The 26,977-nt window shown below is 39.8% G+C and overlaps 1 protein-coding gene across 3 annotated transcripts in view; it reads right to left on the minus strand.

The window, feature by feature from the left end:
* Positions 1 to 15,907, minus strand: part of l(2)41Ab (lethal (2) 41Ab) — a 212,838-nt gene extending 196,931 nt beyond the window's left edge. Inside the window, exons 1-2 of one of the 3 annotated variants that reach the window (XM_043211565.2) lie at positions 15,003 to 15,904; positions 14,471 to 14,613 (exon numbers count right to left, since the gene is read on the minus strand). In XM_043211565.2, coding sequence (XP_043067500.1) covers positions 14,471 to 14,613; positions 15,003 to 15,817 — 958 coding nt within the window. In that variant the 5' untranslated portion in view covers positions 15,818 to 15,904. Of the gene's footprint in view, positions 1 to 14,470; positions 14,614 to 15,002 lie in introns of all 3 variants that reach the window. The other 2 variants (XM_070277131.1, XM_070277132.1) reach the window with 2 other exon arrangements.
* Positions 15,908 to 26,977: the final 11,070 nt, after the last annotated feature.

The raw sequence follows: 26,977 nt of genomic DNA on the forward strand, positions 1-26,977 counted from the left end.
AATTAAATTAAATTAAATAAAGATTTAGGTTTCAATTCCACCGTTCCAGCTTCGTGATAATTAACCTCAATTGATTAAAAATTAAGATTTTCATCTCCACCCTTCTGGCTCCATCATAATTGAATCCGACAGTTAGCCAAAAATTAATTATTTATTTTTTGTGTGTTAAATTCAAGCCAAGGTTAAGTCCACCTTCCGGCTCCGCAAATTCGAAAATAGTTAAGAATTTAATATCTCAGTATATATATTTAATTCAGTACAAACCACACAAGTCGAAATATACATACATATATAGACCGTCATAATTTTTTTCTGAACAAGCACAAATTTTCCGGTACTTTTTCCATATTTCGTGCCTCCAACGCTGCTTCTACTCCGCATCAGGAAACATCCGCCTACAATCCTCGTCTCCTTTTGGGTTTTTTCTCGTGCCTGAAGTTTTTCTTTCCATATTCGAATTGTGCCGCACACGACTTTCCTTTCCACATCGGCGCCACTATTTCGCACTTGCTCCTTGTAATTGCCTTTCATCCGCGATCTCACCGTTCTCATCACATTAGTGCGACCGGCACCTGTTGCGCGAGTCAGTCGATAAGCGCTACCAGCGAATTCGACTCTGAGAATGCCCACGGGAGACGACAAAAAGCCGCGTTCGATCCCAGCCATCCGTTTGGACAGATCTCAATCCGCATCTCCGCGGACGCCTCTTTTGCAGCCTAAGGCTACCAGTGCCAGTCCAAGGGCAAAGAGTGACGAATCCGTCAATACAACCCCCGGTCCTTCACAAAGGCAAACTCGTTCCGTTGCAAAAATGGCTCCAAGTGCGTTCGAAGTGGCGTTGAAAAAGTTCATCGCCACAACAGATCGAATTAGCCAATTTGAGGCTAACATAAATACTTCGGGAGCCCCAGAAACCGAAATAGGCTCCCAATACATATGCGAAGTCCATCGAGACCGAATTCGGGCACTATGGGAGAAGGTGGAGAAGAGCTATGAGAGCTGCTCCGATTTGCTAGCCGTGTCCGACGACAATGCGGCCGCCTCGACAGTGCTGGAATCGAAGTACAGCTACTGTTACTCCGTCTTTTCGGGGTCTATTGCCCAGCTTCGGGAGAAAATTGCCTCCCAATCCACTCAGGCTTCCGTCAATGTCCACACGCCCGCGTCTACAGGCTGCCGGTTACCTCCAGTGGATACCGAGGTCTTTGCGGGTGACTATCTTCGGTGGCCCACCTTCAGAGACTTGTTTACGGCCAAAACTCGCGGCTCACCCCGGTAGAGAAATTGTTCCACTTACTGTCCAAAACTAGTGGTGACGCCCACGCCATTGTTTCTAAGGCTCCGCTTACCCATGAGGGGTTTGTCGCCGCATGGCAAAGCCTCACAGACCATTTTGAGAACCGGCGGCTATTGGTCAACAGCCAGTTGAAGATCCTTTTCAACATCCAGGCTATTTCTCAAGAGTCCGGGGTCGCGCTGAAGGAGCTGCAAGCTACCATTCAAGCTACCATTGTTTGACAGCCCTAGAAATGTCCTCCGTTAATGTTGAGGCTTGGGACTGTCTCCTTGTATTTATGATTTCGTCAAAGCTCCCCAAAGTCACACTTTCTATGTGGGAGCAATCCGTACATAATAAGGCCGAGATTCCAACATGGAAGGAATTAGATAACTTCCTGACAGAGCGCCACCGCACTCTGGAGGCCATCGACGACGTCAGGCCTAGTGGCTCCGTGCAATTTCTGCCAAGGTCGGGACTTCCTACTGCCCCTGCTCGGAGGCTCACTTCATACGAGACTCGAGTGGTTCCGGGCCAAAAGAGCTGCGATCTCTGTTCGAGGGAGGATCACCCCATTCGCTTATGTCCGCGTTTCCTAGAAATGGATCTAAATGGGCGCTCTGACTACATAAGGAGGAAGCAGTTATGTTTAAACTGTTTTGCCCGAGGGCACCAGCAGCGAGACTGCACGAGCGCCCATACCTGCTTCACATGTCACAGCCGACACCACACCCTCCTGCACCGCGGCAATCCGTTCGCCAACGCTCCAAGTCCGCCTACGCCAGCAAACGGCTCAGAGGATCAGTCGAATGTGCAGGTGTGTTTCGCTTCCGGGTCAGGAGCCGTCTACTGGGCACGGCCCTTATCAACGTGTGCCATTTGGGGTGCACCGTCCAGGCACGAGCACTGATACACTCAGGCTCCGAAGCGACTTTCATAACGGAACGACTGTTCAACGATTCAAGCCCAAGTTTCCGGCCTTAATAAGACCATTTCCGCGCAGTCTATTAGGCTACAATTAGAGACTGCGGCTTACGTTCTTCCGCAGTTGGCAGGAAATCTGCCATCATATCCGATTTCGCGAGATCGTCTCAAGGGGCTGCCCGACATTCCCCTGGCGGACCCCAACTTCTTTGAAAGCTGCCAAGTCGATGCGTTCCGTCCGTCCATTCTTCCGTCCATTCTCCTCGGTAATTCCAAGGCTTACATCTGCGGGTCGCTTCTCGGTCAGGAGACCATTTTCGGATGGGTGCTGACAGGCCCATTATCTCCAGCTAACCCGCGCAGCGTGTCTGTTTTTTCCGCACGAGTTGCCCGCAGCCTCGGTGACTCACTGGTTCAGGGTTTCGATTCAGGATGCGAGCACAATTCTGTCTCGACTCCTTCTTCGATTTACACATCGCATCACGCTGCACGGTGGCAATCAGCTGATGATCCGACTGATCCGGTCCAAATTCTGGATTCCAAGGTCATATTCACCACGATGTCGCCACGCTCACGCAACGCCGAGTCACTGGAGAGCAGATGTACTCGAGGTACACAATCCTACCGATGCCGATGAAGAGCGCACCAGCACTGAAGAGCGCACCCGCACTGAAGAGCGCACCCGCGCTTAAGAGCGCATCCGCGCTCGCCCCTCTTTGCGCTCTCGCTCCTTCGTCGGCCGTCGTCGATCGTATTTTTTTCTATTACCGTTGCCTTTTTTTTTTCTAAGTTAAGTTTTGTTTTCGATGTAAGCTGAACGCGTTTTTTACCTGAACTAAAAACGCCCCGACTGGTTATTTTCAACCTCCATTCTGGAGTCTTTTGCGGAACCAACGCCCCCCTACACACTTTTCTACACGAATCATCAGAGGCTGGGCTTACCTTTTCGTTGTTGTGGGTTGGGGGCGACTAGTTAATGCTCCTATATCGTACGATGCCAAGTTTCCAGTATTGTTGACAAAACGCTCTCAATTTGTTCAGAGCTACGTCCGATACTTGCACGAGTCGAATTTTCATGTGGGTCCACGAGCACTTGTGAGTCTTTTGCGACAGCGCATATGGATCGTAAATGCGCAGGAAGTCTGCAGTCAGACAGTACGGTCATGCATACGCTGCTTTAAATGCAAGCCACGTCTGATGACTCAAATCATGGGTGATTTACCCTTAGATAGAATTCGTGCTCTCCGCCCATTCTCCATATGTGGTGTTGATTTTTGTGGCCCTATTGATACGATATTGAAAATTCGTGGTAGGCCACCCTATAAGTCCTACATTGCCTTATTTGTTTGTTTTGCGTCCAAGGCAGTTCATTTAAAAGTAGTTTCCGACCTTTCAACTGCATCCTTTTTGCTGGCTTTTCAAAGGTTCGTTGAGCGCCGAGGATGTCCTTCGTCGGAGAATCGAGGACGAGGTCGACGCGGTCACGCAATACGCATCAAAAAACGGATGCGTATTTGCGTTCATACCGCCGCGGGCTCCGCACATGGGCGGACTTTGGGAGGCAGGTGTTAAGTCTGGTGTTAAGTCTGCAAAACACCTACTCCCTACGAGCGGTAGGAAACGCCAGGCTGACCGCGGAGGAGCTGCAGACCGTCCTCGTTGGAATCGAGGCCGTCCTGACGACCCCTGGGGGCTCTGAGTCAGGACCCAAGCGACGGCGAAGCGCTTACTCCCGGGCACGTGTTGACAGGCTGGCCGCTCATCGCGCCACCAGCACCACGGACCCCGGACCAGCAGGGTCTAACGCGGGAGCGATGGTCCCGGGAGTACGTCTTAGGCCTACAGGCGCGGTCAGTGGCAGAACAAGGAGGAAGACATCCGGACGGGCGAGCTGGTCCTGATCACAGAGGATCACCAGCCGCCACATCAGTGTCTCACAGAGCGAGTAGGAGCAACACACGCCGGCGCGGACGGCTGACCCTTCCGTCGCCGTCGTCAGCTCTAGAGCGTAAGCTCTGGAGCGGAGTACAGGCGTGCGGTCCACAAGCTGGCGCGGCTGCCAGTTGGTTCAAGCCTGATGGAGGCCTTCAACGGGGCCAGTGTTAATTGATTTACTCTTACTCTAAGATTTACTCCTATTCGCTCTTGTACGAATTCGCCCCGCTTCGCCGCAATAGATAAGTTAGGCTTAAGATTAGAGAAAAATATAATCGAAATTATAACGTTTAAGAAAATCAATTTTTCGTTCTCGTTTTTCGACCTTTTTTAAATATTTGGCAGCCACCCTTTTTTTGTTATTTTTTAGAGTGTGAGATAAACTAATTTCATTAAACAATACCCTTGCAGAGGGTATTATAATTTTGTCCAAAAGTGTGCAACGCAGTGAATGAGACACCTCCGACCTTATAAAGCAGGGGTGCCCAAGCTCAGCATAGGACAGAGCAAACTCGAATACCAATGCAAAAAATCACCAATACATTAAAGCTAGAAATTTTTTTTGCAAGTCATGTCGGTATACTGAAAAAAATTATAGTACAATTTTCAATGGAAAAAAGTAATACAAAAATATTTATGAAATAAAAATTAAAAACTGTAATAAAGTTATAAATAAAAGAAATTCATAGCTCAGATGTTAACCATTCTTTTTGAGATCTCAACCAAAAGTAATTTTTTGCAGTGAAAAGTTTTCGGTAATAAAAAAACAAAGTGCCTTCGTATTAGTACGAAAAACTGAGACACTATACAATTGTTGTTGCTTAACTCGAAAAACGAAAAATTGTTTTTGTATTTAGCCCTTGCCTATGCTACGAGCCACACACGTATATAAAATTTCATTTCCCATATAACGAGCAATTCCAACAACAAAGGAGCTCCGAGAGCAATGGGGCTGGGCACCCCTGTTATAAAGTATATGTATTCTGGATCAGGATCACCTCCTGAGTTGATATGAGCATCTCCGTCCGTCCGTCTGTCTGTTTCTACGCAAACTAGTCTCTCAGTTTTAAAGCTATCGACTTGAAACTTTGCACGCAGTATATAAGTCGAAACGACCGGGATCGGCAGTTTATATCCCATAGCGGCCATATAACTGCTTGATCGGAAATGGTATAACTTTGGTGATTTTAGAGTTCAAGATATCAAATTTTACACGATAGCGTATAGCTACAACATGCGAAATTTTATAAGGATCGGTCGACTATATTCTATAGTTGCTATGTAACTGAACGATCGGAAATGACCCAACTTTCTTGTTTTTGAAGATAGAAAGCTGGAATTTAGTAAAGATTATATTTTTGGTCAGTTAATTCGACCTACCAAAGTTCATAACGATCTGGTTTTATCTGCAAGGGTATATAAGCTTCGGCCGAAGTAAGCTTTCCTTTCTTGTTTTTCGGAACTTTACAATATCCAGTTGAATTGTGAAAAATTTCGTCGGTACAAGCGGATTGTGCTTAAAGCGGAAACGTGCTAAGCGGAGTTCCTTTCATATATGTTTGTATGTGGACCAACCAAACCATCGAGTTTTTGTCGCAAGAACCGGACGGCCGCTATAAGCGAAGTACTTAGTTATAGCCGGATCCTACTGTATTTACTTTTATTGTTTTATATTTTTAATTTAATTAATTTCATTACAATTTTTGTATTTATTTTATTATGAGAAATTAGCGAAATGGGGAAAATAGTGACTGATGTGTCGGATGACAAAATGACAAACAGACTCCCATGGAATTTTATTTACCGGACATAATTTTTAATTTTTTTCTTTTATACTACAATTAAGGATAGAGCTTAAAGATAATTAAAAAAAAGAAAAAGCTCGAAGTCCTTAAGGAGGTTTTCAACATGGGAAAATTTCTTTACTTTTTTTTTTTTTTGAAGTTTAAAACAAGTTAAATTTTATTTTAGTCGCCGGAATCGTTCAAAACCATCAAAACCGGGCGCTTAAAAGGTGCGGTGAATATGGTACATATGGGAAATGGGTCTAGGCCCATCTAGGTCTTTATACAATAATTTACAGTTATTTACATTAGTTTACAATATTATTGAACAACACGGGAAGACAGATCGCTGGGATGAAATCTCTTTAAACGCCTTACGCCGGTGCGCAATGGCACAGAGTGGTGCAGTATATCCTGGACGCCTTCGAAATCATAAATTACTGCCTGGATGTAATGCTGGACGTCAAACAAGCGGTCGATTGGGTCTGGCACACCGGTCTCTTGCTCAAGCTCAAAACAAGCCTACCCCGAACATACTATTTCTTCTTGGAATAATTTCTAAACGACCGCATATTCACGGTCAGATGCGGGGAGGCTACTTCCCGCCTCAGGGAGGTCCGCGCCAGAGTCCCCCTAGGCAGCGTGCTGGGCCCTTTATTATACAACGTCTACATCTTCCAGTCTTCTTCGATCTTCCAGTCTTGCGGAGCTCCAATATAATGGCAGCCGCCTATGCGGCCGATGCCGCCTTTTTGACAGCTACTGTCAGCGCTGCAGAGGCAGCTGCTGTCATGCAGGAGCAACTAGGCCTTCTCAGCGATGGGCAGAGATGGTGGAACATCGAAGTGAACAACGGAAAATTTATCGCCACCATATTTTCTCTCCATTTTCTCTCCGGTCCGCTCCCTCCATCCAGCAGGTAGAAAACCCATGAAGCTTTGTAAGACCAACATTAGGCTATCCAGACTTTCGAAAATCGAGCCCTCCGCGTCGCCACTGGCCCCATGTCTATCATGGCAGCCACACAATACATGAGGTGCTTGGTTTCCAAGTGGTTAAGGATGATATCCAGCGATGCAGCAGCAACTACATGCAGAGGCTGCATAACCATCCAAACGAGTTGGCCATCTCTCTTCTGAATAACAGAAAGCAGATCAAAAGGCTGCGCAGAACACACTCACTGAACCTCCCATGGATTATTTCCTCGCTATAACTTAATCATAACAAATTTCTTTACATTTCTTTCCCTAATTTTATGTTAACTATAAGCCAAGTTTGTTTCGAATAAATATAATGGTTGTACAACAGGGACAGTTAGCCAACGGGTAGCCGTCAGCTAACGGGTATAACAGGGGAACCTACACGCAAGCAATTGCGTGTCGTAACTTTGTACACCGTGGATAGTGCGACTATACTCTCCACGTGAGGGTGACTGGAAAGCTATCCCGGTAAGGTCATGTCTCTGCCGAGGATGCGGGCTAATTGTACCGTACTAATTTTACTAATTGCCGACCAGTTTTAACCAAGCTTATTATGACAAGCGGCCTATGTCATTATGGCCTAACCCCATCCCGCCTACTCGTGGGTCCAAAATATGAATTCTAGCATCTTAAATAAAATCCAAAGCGAAGAATGGAACTCCATAAAAAAGTCCGGAAATGGGTCAACCTCCACGGCCCTCCAAGGCCATGGGACTACCAAACGGCGTGAAGAGGAAGACCCCAGGGTCAACCTCTAAGCCGATCGCGGGGCCCCTAAGGTGAACCCTGGTTTGGTAGCGTCACACTCAACGCAGCGGAAAGGCTCCTATAAAGATAGGAGGAGAGCAGCCTTCATCCTAATGAGGGCGGACCCATTGGCAAAAGCCAACCCGGACCGGGCCGATATTATTAAGTGGGCAAGGGAAATCCTGCCTGACTTCCAACCGGCAAAAGCAGATGCGGGCTGGAGCCGAAAAAGTACGCTTGGTCTTATCCTGCCAAGGAGATCGCGCAAAATGCGAATGCGATTAACGGAAGTAGGAGCCTCCCAAGCCAATACAACAGGTAAAAGGCGAGCCTGCATCGTCGCAAAAAATAACCTTAACCTCTTTTTATACCCTTGCAGAGGGTATTATAATTTTGTCCAAAAGTGTGCAACGCAGTGAAGGAGACATCTCCGACCCTATAAAGTATATATATTCTTGATCAGGATCACCTCCTGAGTTGATATGAGCATGTCCGTCTGTCCGTCTGTCTGTCTGTTTCCACGCGAACTAGTTTCTCAGTTTTAAAGCTATAGTCTTGAAACTTTGCACACACCCTCCTTTCCTTTGCACGCAGTATATAAGTCGGAACGGCCGGGATCGGCCGACTATATCCTATAGCTGCCTTATATAACTGATTGATCGGAAATGGTATAACTTTGGTGTTTTTAGAGTTAGAGAGTTCAAATTTGACATGAGAGCTATTTTTGGCAAAAAAATACGACATGCCAAATTTCATAAGGATCGGCCGACTATATCCTATAGCTGCCATATAACTGAACGATCGGAAATGACCCAACTTTTGTGTTTTTGAAGATAGAAAGCTGGAACTTGGTACAGATTATATTTTGATCCATCCTACCAAATTTCATGAGGATCGGCCAACTATATCCGATGTTTGCGATATATATCCGGTTTTAGCTGCAAGGGTATATAAACTTCGGCTCCGCCCGAAGTTAGCTTTCCTTTCTTGTTTCTACCTAATTTTAGCAGTGAAGACTACGTAGCCGCAGTAATAGAGAGCCCAAAGGGACCTCTAACTGTGTGCTCGGCGTATATGAGCCACGACCAGGATGCCTTCCCTCCGCACCCGCTTTACAAACAGCTGGTGGAAGACAGCGGAAAGCAAAACATCGACTTGATCATGCCAACCCTCATCATCAGCAGTGGGAAAGCACTGACATAAACGGTAAGGCTGAGTCAATTTTCGATTTTATACTAAGCTCAAATCTTCTGGTGGGGAACAGAAGGGAAGTACTTGACATTACTCTGACTGACTAGCTAACAGAATTGTTAGATGAGGAGTCCTAGAAAAGCACTCTTTCTCGGTAACCAGTGTTAGGACCATTGATACATAGAAGTAGGTCAATTTCGAGAACTTCACTCGACTAGCAGTACGCAATCCTAGAAAAATAAATTGGAAGCTATACAAGAAAAAATTAGAAAGAACCTTGGGGAAACGTCCAACAAGGGACGTTGAAAGCAGGGAAGACTTGAATGCCATGGTGGAAACGCTAACGGCGGCATGCGCCAGCTTGCCCCAAAAGTAGATCGGGCAGTAGCAAGTCAAAGAATACACCATGGTGGTCGCAAACACTTACGGCCTTTAAGACCAAGGCCCGTAAAGACATGGCAAACTTGGTAAATATCGCCAGTAAGGCAAGCACCGAGGCAGTCTGGGAGGCGTACAAAGCGGAAATAGTGCCCAAGCAGTACAACCAAAGATTATAAAGTACATAGATGGGACATCTCATACAAAGAAAAATTTTCTATGGCGGGTTCCAGCAGTTTTCCTAAGTTTATAATCCAATAAAAAAAATACAAAATTGTAAAATCACCTTAACATCGCCTCAAATCGTAGTGGAACCGGCTGTAAAAATGTCTATAAGTGCGGGTTCTACGGCATTTTAGTAGGCCGCGTCGTGGAACCCGCTCTCAAATGTTTTCATTTCTTCCGTCGTGGAACCCGCTGTAATAATGAAAACATTTGAGAGCGGGTTCCACGACAAACGGCTGGCAGATGAGAGATGGAAAGAGAGAATTCTATTTTTAAATCGTAACTCCTTGGGAAAGATGAAAGTTTGAAACGTTGTAATCGAACCAATTTAAGAGTGAAGAGATCAGAAATTTCTTCTACTATCCTAATATCCTATTATCTACTCCTACTCGTCAGCTCTGTTTTTGGTATAGTTATATTTTTGGTATAGCGCCTCCTTTAACACCAATTTTAAGTATCATAAAATCAACTCCGACGGTAGCCTAGATGGATAGTGCGTGGTCCTTATTCATGGGGTCCTGGGTTCGATTTTATTAGCGGGCGGTTGCTTCAACATTGATAAAGTTTAAGTTTTATGATTATTTTTATATTTACTTTTATTATTTTTTTTTTTAATTGCATTCTATTACAGTTGTTGTAAAAATAAGTGACGGACGGACGTGTTGGATGACAAAATACCGGAAGGACTCCCTTGAAATTTTAGTAGCATTTTATTAGCGGGACATAATGAAGAATAAAACAATTATAATAATTATAAAACAAGAAAGGAAAGCTAACTTCGGGCGGAGCCGAAGTTGATATACCCTTGCAGTTAAAACCGGAATATAGAATAGAATCTGTACCAAGTTCCAGCTTTCTATCTTCATAAACACGAAAGTTGGGTCATTTCCGATCGTTCAGTTATATGGAAGCTATAGGATATAGTCGGCCGATCCTTATGAAATTTGGCATATCGTAATGTTTTCCCAAAAATAGCACTCATGTCAAATTTGAAACTCTAACTCTAAAAACACCAAAGTTATACCATTTCCGATCAATCAGTTATATGGCAGCTATAGGATATAGTCGGCCGATCCCGGTCGTTCCGACTTATATACTGCGTGCAAAGGAAAGAAGGGTGTGTGCAAAGTTTCAAGTCGATAGCTTTAAAACTGAGAGACTAGTTCGCGTAGAAACAGACAGATAGACAGACGGACATGCTCATATCAACTCAGGAGGTGATCCTGATCAAGAATATATATACTTTATAGGGTCGGACAAAATTATAATACCCTCTGCAAGGGTATAAAGATTTGGATTTGGAACACAGAAAAATTACACATAGAGTAACTACTCTATGCATTACGCTACCATCCTGTCTCGATCTGCGGCGATCAAAAATACTATTTGTTCTACCAACTACCACATCGGCGCATCTAAAACAGAAACGAGAAATTGAAATTGAAATTTGAAAGCCAAAACATTTTTACTCCGTCGTGCGAGCAGTCACACATACACACATAGGTTCACATTTTTGTTGACGGATACATGTAAAGAGTTCTAAAAATAGAATCGTATGCATTTGCGTTCACCCCTCACCAACAAGCTCGACGCAAAAAGTTGACCGTTTTGGGCCCTGATGTCCCATCTATGTACTTTATATGGTAATCTTTGGTACAACAAAGAACTGCGTAAGGCAAAGAGGAATGCCTGGAGACCAAGTTCTTTACGAACATTCAATAGACTTCGAAGGCCTCCCGACTCAGGGAGTCCCACCCAAAGCACCCTTTGCACTGCACACCTAAAGACTTCAGATCTATAAGCATGTCGTCCTTTCTCCTCAAGAAAATGGAAAGACTAATCAGCCTCTACATGAATCTTACCATTAACCCAAATAACATCTCGAGGTAATATCCAAATAATATCTATTATATCAAAATAATATTAATATAACATCACAGCATGCGTATAGGAAGAGCCCATCCACGGAGACAGCACTCCACAAGATCACTCGTCGAAAAGGCACTTAGTGACAAGGAATACGCACTTATTGCTTTTCTAGACATAAACGGTACGTTCAACAACATCCTGCCATGTTCGATAATCAAGGCGCTGACGAAACTAGGGGTAGACGATCAATCCGTACGCCTTATAAAGCAGATCTTGGTAAACTGGACTGTTGAGGCGGCATTAGGAAAAGAATCTATTCAAAGATACGTCAGAAGAGGCACTCCGCAAGGAGGTGTACTCTTCCCTCTACTGTGGAACGTGTAGATCCCTAGAAATAAAGTTATACGTTGCAAAGTTATCGCTTATGCGGATGATTTCACAATTGCTTTCTCTGGAAAATTTCCCTAGACTGTATGCGACCGGATGACGGAAAAACTTGGCAGTTAGGAACATTGGCAGTTAGGAATGGACTAGGTGTAAACCCCTTCAAAACCGAGCTAGTCCTTTTTACTAGGAAGTATAAAAAACCAAATTTAAGGATTGAAAAACTATTAAGAGAAACACTTTCCTTTCCCTCAGCGGTAGCGCCAAGTACCTAGGGATTACGCTAGACAGGAAACTGGACTGGAAGTCAAACACTATGGTTAGAGCTAACAACACAACAATCGCGCTCTATACATACCGAAAAGCTATTGGCCTCAAATAGATAGTCAGATAGTCAAAGATAGTCAGATGGCTTTACACAGCGGTCATAAGGACCATCCTTTTCTACGGGGTGGTGGTCTGGTGGCCTGCTGTCACAAGCTCCACATGTAGAGAGAGATTTAGGAAAACGCAAAGGATGGCGGAGGTCTGCATTATAGGCAGCCTACAGACTACTGTATACATGTTGATCATCCCACCGTAAAATATAAAGTATCCAATTCCAGCGAGGGAGGAATGGTCCACACAAATCCAGGGATCAGCAGGTTCCCTTCATATTTACACAGAAGATTCTAAGTTGAATGGGCAGGTGGAAGGCGGTTTCCACTGCGAGCGGCTGTGTCTAAATGAGTCCTTCCGACTTCCCGCCCACTCTAGTGTGTTCCAAGCAAAAGTAATAGCTATCGGGGAAGCACTCAGATCTCCAGTACTTACTGGCAATTAAGAAACCATTTGCATCTTCTCAGATAGTCAAGCGGCACTCAGAGCCCTAGAAGGATTCTCATCCAACTCTAGGACAGTGAATGACTGTCGCAAATGATGAATGACTGTGACCCCTTAATGAGATGGCAGCATACATCCACCTCATATGGGAGCCCGGACATAGGGGCCACAAGGGAAATTGCACCGCTGATGAACTAGCAAGGGCAGGTACTACCAATCCTCTCCTCCCGGGGAAAGAACTTGTAAGAATTACCTTAGCTACGTGTAGGCTAAGGTACTAAGGTAAGGAAATTCGGGGATCACTTCGACCTAGTAGCACTGAGGAAATGGAGGAATCTCCAAATCTGCTGGATCTCACGCATGATATGGCCTATCCGCTCAAGAAAAATATCAATGATTCTTATCACCCTCAATAGCCAGAACTGCAGCATAGCGGTCAAGACCATCACGGGACACTGGTAAATAAGACAACACACACACGGTAAATAGACTAGACTAGCGATGCCACACTATGATTACTGTAGGAGCTGCGGGGACTCGACTCACACTCCTGGGTGCAGTAGCACTCACGGACCTAACAGACCTCGCAGAGATCGCTCCACTCGTAGCCTTCATCCGTAAAGCTGGATGGGAACATTAGTGCTCTTGGGCTCTTGGACACATTAGTAGATAGGAGGGGGAAGGTCCCCTTGTAGGATTTTTTTCTGTGCGGTATCACAAGGAGCCCCAGAGGCTCAAATGGATGGGGGTGTCAGTGACTGGCATCTGGCCCCGCATCGCCACCTCAACCCAACCTAACCTAACAGGGACAGTTTTAAATAAAATTTACCCACTGTCAAAAAAAAAAAAAAATGATTGTTGCCCCCTCCCCTCTCCTTCACCACACCATCCCCTCCCATCCTATCAATTTTCTTTATAGTCCTCTATTCCTTAGTAGTTCGACATTTGCACCACCTACCCTCTTAGGGTCTTATTTTTTAACTGCACTGGTCTCTACAATATCGGCTCACTTTCCTCTCCTTCAAATTTAACACATACATTTTAAAAGTTCTAAGCAATTTTTTCTCGTTATCTTTATAATTTTTCTATTTAGTTAATAGCTCGGTTATTAATAGCTGAAGCACTAATGGGTGCACGAGCAATTTCCTCAATTTTGAAAGACCTCGAAAAAAAATATAGACACGTGGCCCACTTTTCATAACAATTTTAATACCGTCTGCAAGGGTATAACATAAATGGACGGATAAATTGGAGTTTCCGGACTATACAAAACCCGGTTTCATTTCTCCAGCCCTCACTTTAACTAACCTATAAAGGTAGTGATGTTTAATCTGAAGAATTTTAGAAAAAATTCTATAGCATCTTCTGTTCTATAGCTTAGTTATTGGAATATTATGGCAACAAAATATTATTTAGAGTGAGCACTCTCAAAATTTTTTAAGCTCTCTCATTGTCTTTCATTTAGCCTCATTTGATAGCCCAAACTTAAAAACCAAAATATTTCCACTGAGAAAAATGTTCTCAGAAATTGGGTTGGAACAATTTTTCTCCACAGAAAATATATATGTATAGGGAAGCGTAGATTTCTATTTTTTTAAGAACTATTGCTAGAAAAGATTACTTTAAAATAAAATACACAATTTTAGTGCCCATTCAACTGTTGAATTAACGAAAAATGAAATAAAAAACTACATTTTTTTCGGTCAGTGAATGCTCTGCTCTCATTGTTTTTTTCTGCTACGCATACACTCACTGCTACGTGTGCGTTTTGCCCCCCACTGCTTTAAATAAAGAGACCAACACGTTCAATAAATTTGTCTTACATTTTTTCCATCCTACAAATGACGCATTTTTATAGTTTTGATGACAAATATGTTTTATATACAATAAATATACTTATTTTATGTTGTTGAAACGTAAATAAAAATGGTCAATATGTTTATAGAAGTACTTACAGTCACGGCGCAAAGAGTTGGTATCTTCAGCTAGTCGTTGTTTGAAGGATTCCAATTTTTTATTTAATTCCATTTCTTTTACTATTTGTTTTTTAATTGCTTCAATCCCAGTCACTTTTAGCTTAATTGACTCCTTGTACTTTCTGATAAAATTAAAAAAAAAATGTAAATAAGAAGAAGTGACTGTAAAAATCAAATCAAATTTTTTATTTTTATAATAATAATCGATAATAAAAGTTTTTTTAAAGCTTTTTTCATACTCATAATTATTATTTTCAGTGCATGATAAGAAGAAAGGAAAACAATTTCGGGAGCCGAAATTGATATAGTATACCCTTAAAGTTAAATGAAAATATTATATATAAGTTTATATTATATTATAAGTTTTACATTTATCATATTAATAAGACCATAAGACCATCATTATAGAAAAGAACTTGTTATGAAAAAAATACAATTTATCAACTTTGGAAAAAGTCGATAATTATAACACTGTCTGCAAGGGTATAGAAATTAACACAAAAATTCTTACCTCATAGTATCTTTTACTTGAAATAATATTTTGTCCCTTAGTTGAATTGCTATAATAACATCACCCCACGCTTGGGTAAGGCGCTTGTGTTCATTTTGCAAAACTTCTAGATCAGTATTGGCATCTGCTATACTCATATTCAAAATATTTACAACTTCTTTCATATTACTTTCTTCATCAAAAATTGATTGCAGTTCAGCCTCTCTTTTTTTAACTTCCATATCCAAACGGTAAAAGAGTATATCCGATTTTCTTTTTTCCTGAGATAACTGGTTTTGCAACTGTGAATCTCTGCTTACAATACGTTTCGCATTTTTAACTTCATCCTCTACATCAAAAGCCCATTTTTTTATATTACTACATAAATTTTGTAAGTGTTCAAGTTCTGCCATTCGTTCATGGTACATAGTCTTAAAACATTTAGTAAGTTTTATTTTTTCGTCGTATTCTTTCTTAAGCGTAGTCACAGTGGATTCTTCAATTTGGCGTTTCTGAATATGTTTCTCAATTACTGCAGATATTTCTTTAATTTGTTCTTCTTGAAACCCCATTTTCTGTTGCATATCATATAAAGTCAAACCCTGCTCTTCTCGATGTTGTTCTTTAAGTTTCACTTGATGTTTTATTTCTGCGATTTCGTTTTCCAATTCACATTTTGTCCGTAAAAGATGCTCTTTTAAAGACTGTTGAAATTTGCGTAATAGTGGGTGATTGGGTGGAAGAAGTGCCAATTGCTCAGGTTCAGGGGCTGATCCAGCTTCTACATCCGAAATGTGTGCGAAATCACAAGAGTCCATATCGTCATAATCAGACATTTTGTTGAGGCGTAGAGAATATATTTATAATCGAAAATTGAGATTGTTTTATGTTCACAAATATTTGTCAAATGTCAGATTTGTTTGAAAAAAATAATAGGTACAATTTGGTTGCTACGCGACACAAGTAGTCTTGTAGTCTTGACAAAAAGTTTTTTATGTAGATATCTCTTATGTATGTATGTAGATATTATAATAATTAATAAATTAATAGATTAATAATAGAATTAATAAAATGGAAAAAATTGAATAGTTCTGGCATTTATTTATTTATTTTAACTTATGGCTTTTATTACAAAATATATTAATAGATAAAGGCACTTCAGGAACATTGCAACCCAAGCCCAAGTGCTCCCAATTGGAACCGCTGGCTTTACAGTTGTTTTTCTATTAAAAAACTTTTAAATATAACATTTTAGGGTTAAGGCATCATAGTTTCATCTTTTTTTTTAATGCAATCGGTTCAAATTAATTTTAAAACTTTTTAAAAATTTATAAATGGAAACTCCTATAATGCAGATTAAGTTTGTATGAAATTTTTGCCACGCCCCTTCGCGCCCATACTAATTGCGAATTTTTTCATACTTAATATATATCTGAAAAACAAATTCCATCCAAATCAGCCGATTTTTAGAGGAGATATACCCATATACCCGTATACGATTTCCCATAAAAAATTTTTTTTAAATGTTCAACGCGTCGATCTATAAGACGTGGAGTTATCTGACTTGGATTTGTAAGGTATCCACGGAGATCCAGTTTGTGTCAGTTGATTTTTTGCACAAGAGCGAAACATACAAGCAAAATTTTTGGCTGAGAATCCATACCGTAAAAGTTTAAAATTCAAAGGTTAGGTGAATTGGGGATAGAACACATTAGTACCGGGTATAATACAGTCGAGAAACGCGACTTAAGCTGTCCTTTCTTGTTTAGAACTAGAAACTAAACAAACAGTGGGGAAACAGAATTAAAAGTCTATAACTCCTCTACAAATTTACCGATTTACTGAAATTTGTAGGTATAGATTAGCCAATGGAATAGTTTGGTTTAAAATGTTATCCAACAACTTTTTTGATATAAGTTTTAAATAGAATACTTATGATATACTCTTTAGAAATCTAAGTTCCAAAACGTGTCTCTTTTATTCTCTTCAAGGTCCACGCTTTCAAAATTGTAACAAGCTAGTATGGGACTCGATATATACATATCGAGTTTTCCAATTATAAATTAGCCATGATCAAGTCGAGTGGTATTGCTTTATGTAGGTAATTTTTATCAAAACATTTATCAATAATTTATCAGATTGGAAGAAATTTGCATAAAAGTAAAGAAATTTTAATTTCCTAAATTGGGGCTAGAAGGACATTGAAGTCTTCAGACAAATATTTTTCCTTTTTTCAGAAAGTTCTATTTTTAAATACACGTCGACAGACACCATAAATCAGCAAATGCTGCACACAGCATATGCTGTATGGTTAGTGGTGGTACGGAAGGCTGTTAGTAAAAAAATCATGGTACTAAATGGTACCTGTATAGGTATGTGGTCTAAAGAGATATGCAGTCAAATCTCAAGCAAATCTATCACATAGCGCAAAATCATGAATTGAACGATATTTTTGAGCGAAAAAAAATCAAAATCAAAAATTAAGATTATTCATGATTTTTATTTTTCGATCTTAGAAAATTCATTATTTTGTAATTTTTTTTTTCGATCATAGAATAATGAAAATTTTCTGATTGTTATTTTTTCGCTCAGAGAATCATCATTATTTTGTGATTTAAGGGGACCCCCCCCATTCTCGATTTTAAAAAATCGATTTTTTTTTTAAATTTAATTCGAACTTGTAACTATTCAAGAATGTTCCCTGAAAATTTCAAGTAAAAATTTCAAAAACTCTTGAAGATATAGCCGATTTATGGTGGAAGCCTCAGGCGACGGCGAGAGCCGTCTCAAAACTTTAAACGCGTTTTTCTCGAAACAGTGTTTTTACGACTGGCGCATGAGGTTACTCAATAACTTTTAATCCAATCGGTTCCAAATTTTAACACGTTATTCTATACATATATAGCTCTCGTATGAACTAGGATAAATCAAATCGGTGAAGATCTTCTTTACTTTTCAACTCGATTTGTGGCTGAAAAAAATGGAAATTTTCAAAAACAAATTTCAAAGGTCCGCCATTTTGTTAATTTTTGAGCGAAGTTAATAATCCTAGTTCATACGAGAGCCAAACATGTACTTTTTCTAATCCCGTTGGAATTTTTGGATTCAGATGTTCCAGTGAGCGGAAATCACATGCGCCGCCGAAAAGAAGGGCTTTTCTTTGATCACAAAAAACAACAACAAAAACAAAACAAAAAAAAATTCTGTGAAATGATTTTCTTCCTTTTTGTGTCTTAATATATGTAAGCACAGTTACAGCCCTAAAAAATAATTTATGTTCATTTGCCAGCCCATTGAAAATCGTCAAAATTTAAAATCGAGAATGGGGGGGGGTCCCCTTAAAAAAAAAAACAAGATAGAAAAGCTAACTTCGGGCGGAGCCGAAGTTGATATATAACCGGATATATACCGCAAATATCGGATATAGTTGGCCCCTCCTTATGAGAATATCATAATAAAACCAATACAATAAAATAAAGACAATAAAATATTTAAGAATAAGTCCCAAGCTTCTATCTTCAACAAATACCAAAGTTGCTGTTTCTAACAAAAACCATTTCCGATCGTTCAGTTATATGGAAGCTATAATATATAGTCGACCGATCGATATGAAATTTGGTAGGTCGGTTAACTGATCAAAACTAAAATCTGCACCAAGTTCCAGCTCTCTATCTTCAAAAACACAAAAGTTGGTTCACTTCCGATCGTTTAGTTATATAGCAGCTATAGTATATAGTCAGGGGGGGTCAGCCGGGTAACTGTCCCGGGCCCGCAATGGACAGGGGCCCGGCAGCGGGGTCTAATTTCGAAAATTTAGATGGCCAAAAATTGAGAAAGAAAAATATGAATGTTTAATTAGAATGAACAAATATTGAAAATGATATTGGTTGATCTCACTAACAAGTCATTTTATATTAACAAAACAAATTTACAAACGTCAGAGCATCTTCTAGAACATTACTGACCCATGTCATGCTTTAAACGCCATTGATGTACAATTTTTTTTTTTCTGGAGATACCGAGAACTCAATCAACAGGATCTGAGACAACAAGCACGATCATTTTGTGGGACCTATCATGGAGATGTCTCTATCGACTTAATCGAAGAAATCATCCATCTGAAGGCTATTCATGCAGCAAATTTAGGACCCGATATTCTTCCGCCCTTACAACTACGGGATGAACTTCATAAAGTAAAGATGGAAGTTCTGTTTCCTAACATCTGCATCTCACTAAGAATATACTGTACGATTCCCGTTAGTGTAGCTGAAGGTTAACGTTCATGCAGTCTCTTAGCTCGGATAAAAAATTTCTTGCGTTCTACCATGAGTCAAAAACGTCTAACAAACCTTGGCACACTAGCACTCGAATCAGGACTTGCCCGTAATCTCGATTTCAATGCAATCATTTCGATGTTCGCTGAACAGAAAGCTCGTAAGGTTTTTTTGGATTAATTAGTTTTTACTACTCTAGTCGTCAGTTAGTCGTTTATATTGAATCAATCTACCAAAGGAGATATTCAACCAAAGTTCAACCAAAAGGTACCAAATACGTTCTGATATGTAAATAAACGGACTATAAATATCGGAACCACCCAGGTGATTTTATTAGTAACCGTCTCAAAATGTCATTTTTATTTTTATCATCCAACTAGCCTCTAATGAACAACGCTTCAGTGTAGTTTAAATCTCCCACGGGAGGTTTTAAGAGAAAGAATGGCTTCATGTATGGCTATTAATTCGGCAGAAAAGATGGTTGTATTGGGGGTAGAATGCCATATTTTAGTACCGAACTTTTTGTTGTGATAGCATATCCTGTCAATTCATGTCTTTGAGACCCGTCAGTGAAGGCAAAGGAGGTGGTTTTATTTTGATTTTCTTAAATTCTGTTGAATTCTTTTCTGAAGATCTTGGGTGGATTGGAATTTTTGTTGTAGTAGGTATCAATGCGGTATCTACAGTCTTAGGGTTCAGAGACCAGGCGGGGGGAAAGTTTTGACTTAATTTTTTTGGAGGGTTAAGTTTAAAATCAAAGATTTTATGAGTATAAATTATTCTGTCGAGAAGTGCACGTTTCTTATTGATTTTTTGTTCTTAAAATTTTTTTTTATTATTTTACAGATAGGTGAATCTGCGCAGTTGATTATAGATGTGAATAAATTTGCTGTCAGGTGTTCTGTACGGTCATTTTCGTTGTCGTAATGTTCATTACGTAATGTTAGTGCATACCACAACCCTACAATCGATACCTGCTTGATGTCTATCGATCTCGAGACCCCGGTCCCTTTGGAAAGCGGGACACCTCTAAGCTTCTTCCAATTATTACGACTGAAACACATTTTTGTTATACTGCCAACATTGTTTGATCTCTAAAATCAATTCAAATTAAATTCAGTGACATACTTGAAACAAACCCTGTCTTTTTATAAAACGGCAACAGCAAAGTCCCCATAGCAGACTTCTGCTAATCATTGACTCCCGTATTCTATCGGCGCAGTCACAACATTTTTGGTGGCCCATGAGGGGAACCTGTTGTTAAATGTGCCAATGAATGGAATTTGAATTGATTTGGAACAAACAATTGGGCTCAAATTAATCTGAAACAAACGGCTATTAACCTATGCCACGTGGAACCACGCTTTCTACGAATAACGGACCGAAGAACAAGGGATCGCTGCGCGACGAATAACAGACAAAGGAAGGAGAGATTGCTGCGAGACGAATAACGGACCAAAGGAACGACGAATTGAAACTGGAAACTGCTACACAGACTGACTGGAAGCCGGTGAGTGTTTGTATGTGAGGGCTGTGATTTCAAGCGTGCTGTTGTAAATTCAATAAAACTATGGGTATCGACGATGAAAAGACAGGCACACAAGCCAATTCTTCCCCATCCGACCAGTTTGCTGGTTTGCACGCGAGACAGAAGGATTTATGGAACAGGTTGACGCAACTCGAGCGTAACTTCAAGAAGGATAGCCAATCCCGAAAATCCAAACATTATTTTCTTCAGCGACTTAGCACGTTAAAGGATTTATCCACCCTGTTTGATGCGAATCACCAACAATTGGTCGATCAGCTGTGTCCCAGTCAACATGTATATTTCTCAGACAACCTATACGAGCGGTTTGTTGAAGAGCAGCAGCACATCTTCTGCAACATCTCGGAAGAATACGACAACAAGTTCTCAGTGATAGCCCAAGGTTCCCCACCAATCGAGTCCGTCACTCCAATTTTATCATCCAACATTTTCGGGAAGCTTTACGGATTGGCCCTCGTTTTACGATGGTTTCCTACAACTCATCCATGACAACAACACTCTCTCTAACATCCAGAAGTTTCACTTTCTCAAGCAGGCCTTGCTCGAAGGGCGGGACCAGGATGTCAGTCACATGGCATTAACGGATTCTGGGTATACGGTAGCCTGGGATCTCCTCGTCAAGCGCTACAACAATCCACGTCTCCACTTTATGCACACCATGGCGGCACTGTATGGTCTTGAGTCGGTTCCCAAGGAAGCTGCAGATGGTATCAGGCGCGTGCTAACCCTGGCTAATGTTTGCATTAGTGATCTTCGACGATCACTGGCTAGTGCATCATCTGTTAACCAAACTACCAAGCAGCACTACGCAAGCGTGGGAGCACTCATTGGGGAGCTCCGCCGTGATTCCAACCTTTTCGATGTTGGAGACTTTCCTGCTGGAGCCCTTAGCGCTTAGTTAGCATCGACCTAATCGAAAATCGAAATCAACCACTTGGAACTCGTTCAGCACCAGGACAATCTTCCCATCCACGTGCGCCTAACCGATCCAACTTCAATTCCACTAACCGCCACAGTTTTCATGTGACTACGGAAATGGGAGCACCCCAGTGCACTCTCTGCCAAAGAAACCATGTTCTCCGGAGATGCCCCAGTTTTCTCGCGAAGGATTGCTTTGCTCGTAAGACGATCGTCGATCACATAAAAGCATGCCTCAATTGTCTCAGCACAGGCCACGCGCTAAGTCACTGCGGCAGCACTCGCAATTGCTTACAGTGCGGCCAACGCCACCATACGCTACTGCATTTTCCGAACATAGCAACCCAGCCTACCAACTCTGCCCTATCGCGACAGCCAACGAACGGTGTCCATAGCGCGAGTTAACATGCCCTAGTTAACATATCCCTCTCCACAGCCACAGGGAGAGAACACAGAAACGGCAACTGTAAACCTATCGCCGATGGACAACAACAAAAAGATCACCAAAAAACTCATACACACTCATACATATTTCCCTACATACTTATTCATAATAAAAAGATCATTCTTATTCTGTACTCCAAGCAAAACGGTCGTTTATTTGCAAGCCTTCTTTCCAGCATTTGAAAAAAGCGATAGCCATACGACAGATAGATAGATAGATACGAGATCTCCTCTACTCCCTCGGTTACGAGACTGTAACTGGCGCAGCCGGACTACGAACAAGGGATTAACCATGCCCACTACGCTTATCGTTCAAATTAGCTTGTAGGAGGTGAGTGAACAGGTGACAGCAGTGGTTGTGACACATTAGTAGTGAAATAATTACAAATAATACATACAAGTTAAATTGTTTGTAGTTCGGTGAATTAAAAAAATGAAAATTTTATTTTTTGATTTCACAACTTGATGTTAAACCTTTATTTATTAACCGAAAAAATTACAAGACACTTTTGGTTTTTTCTTAAATACTTTTGTCAACCGTTCGCGGTCTCGGTCAAAATAGGACTGCCTTCTTAATTCTAAATCTGATCCAAAGAACCTCGGCCATCAGTTGTGTTTAGATTAGAGGCTTAAGATGAAACTGTCGCATCTTATTGTGAAATTCGATTAAGCTGATCGATGCAATTTGGTGGGTACTTGAAACGCAAAAGGCGTAATTGATTGGGCTTCGGAGGGAAGCTGATGTTTACTTTTGATTTTGATTTGTTTATGGGGAACCGAGATCGCGCCTCAGAGCCAAAGACAAAGCCGAAGGCAAATGCAGAGTTTGAAAATATTGTTTATAAAATTCATAAGTGGAAAGCCATAAGTGGCCTGGATTTATGGGTTGGATAATTGAGCCAAAGATCAATCCAAAGGCAAATGCAGAGATTGAAAATATTGTTTATAAAAGCCATATGTGGCCTGTATTTAGGGGTTGGATAACTCTCCCCCTTCTAAAATGGATCGTCCCGATTCAATATGAAATTCGTTTAAATGATCTCTTAATTCTGTTAAAAAAATTTCTTGGTTAATAGATTTTTCTGGTTCAGGCCGATGTTTTTTGGTTACAAATAATATAGCATTTTTGTATTTTATAATAAGTGAAAGAATCAAAAATATAATGATTAAAATTAATAATATAAAGGTAAGTGATATTTTAGTATTCTTAATTTTAACGAATGGGTTTAAAATGTTTATATTATCTAAAGAAAGATCAGAGTTATTTGATAATATGTAATCGGATATTTCATAATTTTTAAAGTGGTTCGTAGTTACGTATTCAAGAATTTTATTTTGCAAATTGGTATATGAGATATTATTAATTTTAGTTGTACCATTAAATGTTATTAAAAACGAACCGTTTAAATGGGAGTTGTTAACAATATTGTTCCCATTTATAAGAATGGCACCATCTTGTATGATGTCTATTTTTTTTTTTTTTTGGTTTTTGTTCATGTTTTAATATTTCCAAGATGTCATCATTGTTTAAAATTTTGGTATTAAAAACGTCTATTTTTGCTAGAGTGATTGTGTCAATTAAATTTTGCAGATCAAATGTTAATAATCGCAAGCGATGTTTTCGAAGTGGTAGATCTTGATCAATAAATACTTTTTTAAAATCATCGGAAAGAGATTCTATTTCTTTGAATAATCGGGAATTGATAATAGACTGCTTATTATTGTTTTCAATTAATTCATTAATTTTATTCTGAACTGTAATAAAATCATCATGGTCCGGAGTTCCAGCTAACCATTTCCACACGGTGCCTAACTCATTTATCCCTCTTTTTGATCTAGTTGATACTAATTGCGATAAAATTAGTTCGATTACTTTTATGTCATATTTAATTTCCCATTGTGACCTTTTATTAGTATCCCTTTTAATATTATCTGATTCCAAATTTATTATTTCTTTATAAAAGCTTAAGTTAGTTACATGGAATAAATCTGCGTATGAATCGTACGTCAATACGTCTTTATTGTCCTTAAATAGAAGATATTCGTGACTTGTATAGTCAATTATTTCTGATTTTGTTAATAAAATAAGGTGTAGTATGAGCACCTGATAAAACATTTTCTGGGAAAGGAAAGAAAAAAGGATAATATATAAATACTTAGAATTTTATATTATCTTTGTGAATAATTCTATTTCTATTGTTGATTATTATTTTGTTGGGTAAATTTTCCTTAACTATTTGTTTTTTATATCTGGTTTTAAGTTTATTTTTTTCCCCGTGTTTCTTTTCATAGACTACCTGTCCTACATGATATTCTTTTTCTTTTCTGTTTTCATTATGTGTTTCCAACATTTTCTCTTGAGTATTTTTCAAAAGTTCAGGAATGTTATCGTGCTCTATTTTATTATATAATACGTCAAAAGGTTTTTGGTTCGTTGTAGAATGAATGCTCTGATTATATTCTTGAGCGGCTCTTATTATTATTTCGGAAAAGTCAGTTAAATTAAATTCTTCTTTAATGCATCGAGCTAATTCTGTTAATGTAGAATGTGCCCTTTCAACCTGTCCGTTTGACGTGCTGTGCCTCGGATCTGCGTAATGTAAAGTTAAATTGCACCTTTGTGTGAAAGATTTAAATTGGGCCGAGGTAAAGCTCGGTTCATTATCGGTCATTATTACTTTTGCTTGTGGAAAATGCTGAAGAAGTTCCATTACTTTATTTTCGATATTTAATTTATTTTGGATTTCTTTTACTACTAGAAATTTTGAGTAAGCGTCAATGCAAGTTATGAAAGTAAGACCTTGCGCGTAATATATATCAATGTGTAAATTTTCTCCTTCTTTACTTGGAATTGGGGCTTCCCCAATTGGAATTTTTATTGGGTGCCTGTTATATTTATTTTCGTTACAAATCACGCAATTTTTAATATACTCTTTTAATTTTTTAAAACAGTTTGGCCAATAATATAATTTACTGATCTGTTTGTAATTCTCTTCTAGCCCCCTATGAGCACGGCTGTGCGTTTCTTCTATTATTATAGCTTTATCTTCCTCGTTTTCCACGTCTTGTAGAAAGATTCTTGTAAAAAGGAATGTGTTTGTGAAATTATTTTTTAATGGTAATTGAATTTGAAATAAGTCCTCTAAGGTACAATGAATTTCTACCGTAATGTTAGGTGGAAGATACTCTCTTAATATAGTTATTAAATTTTCTGGTGTGTCATATTCAATTAAATGTCGTGTCCTGTCAAAGATTTTCAGTGACTCATGTATTGTATACCTCCCCGTTGTTAATAACAGTTGTTGTTTAAATTGATTTAACGGTTTACGGGTTTCTTGTATTACATTTTCAAAACTACTTTCAGCTGAATGCTGTGTATTCTGATCTGAGTCTAACTGGTCTGTTTGTTCTATATCGCTGTCTGTAATATTATTTATCTGAATTCGAGATAATGCGTCTGCAACTACATTTGTTGTACCGGGCTTAAATGTTATTTTCGGTGTAAAACTTTGAATGAAAGAATACCATCCTTTCATATCTACATTGGGATTTTTATCCGAAATTGTGTAAGATAAAGTTTGATGGTCGGTTTGAATTTCAATTCCAATTACTCCGTATAAGTAATTTCTTAGATTTTTAAGAGCCCATACTATCGCTAAAAGTTCCTTCTTATTAGTCGCATAAGCTTGTTCTGTTTTAGACAAGGTTTTTGAAATAAAAGTAATTGGTTTTCCTTCTTGAGATAAAACTGCACCAATTGCGACGTCTGAAGCGTCGGTGGTCAAGGTAAATTTTTTATTATAGTCCGGTTGAACTAGTTCTACTTGAGCAATGAGATTTTCTTTCAGCTCGTTAAAAGCTTTAATTGCTGGTTCATCAAGCTGAATTAACATTTTTGTTCACATTCTTTTTGAGATTTTGCCATTATGACCTCCAAAATATTTTGTTAGAGGTTTGGCTATGTAGGCGTAGTTTGAAACAAATTTTCTATAATAGCCCGTAAAACCTAGGAAACTTTTTAGTTCCCGAATATTTTCTGGAAGCGGATATTTACTAATGGTTTCAATTTTCTCTGGGTCTGTCTTGATGACGTTATAGGATACCATGTATCCTAGAAAACATGTTTGCTCAATAAAATATTTATAATTTTGTTTAGATCATGTATAGTGTTGTTCAATTGAGTTTGAGAATATTATAATGTCGTCCATATAGACATGACATGTTTTCCCTATTTGTTCTCTTAGAATATCGTCCATTGCTCTCTGAAAGATTCTTGGTGCATTTGTTAATCCGAATGGCATTCTTAAAAATTCGTATTTTCCATTATTTATCGAAAAGGCTGTTTTTTCGACATCAGATTCTTTCATTAGTATCTGATGAAATCCTGACTCTAAATCTATTGTTGAAAAATATCTTGCTTTTCCCAAATTTGATAGAATTACTGATGGGTCTTGCATTGGGTACCTGTCAGGTATAGTACTTTCATTCAATTTTTTGTAATCAATGACGAGTCTTAATTTACGGCTTCCGTCTTGATTCTCTCCTTTCTTTGGGACTACCAGAAGTGGTGAATTGTTAGGGCTTCTGCTAGGCCTTATTATTTTTTCTGATAACATTCTTTTGATTTCGCTATTCACGAAATCGTTGACAGATAGAGCATACGGATATTGCTTCCCGTATATTGGCCTATCATGGATTAGATTTATTTCCCCCTTTATGTCTGTTCTAAAAGGAATTTGCATATTTATCTTTGAATGCTCCTTTTCAATGTAGTGAACTATCTTTTCCCTCAGTCCGCCTAATTGGTCGGTACC

This window comes from Drosophila bipectinata, chromosome 2L (assembly GCF_030179905.1).
Source record: "Drosophila bipectinata strain 14024-0381.07 chromosome 2L, DbipHiC1v2, whole genome shotgun sequence".
NCBI lineage: Eukaryota > Metazoa > Arthropoda > Insecta > Diptera > Drosophilidae > Drosophila > Drosophila bipectinata.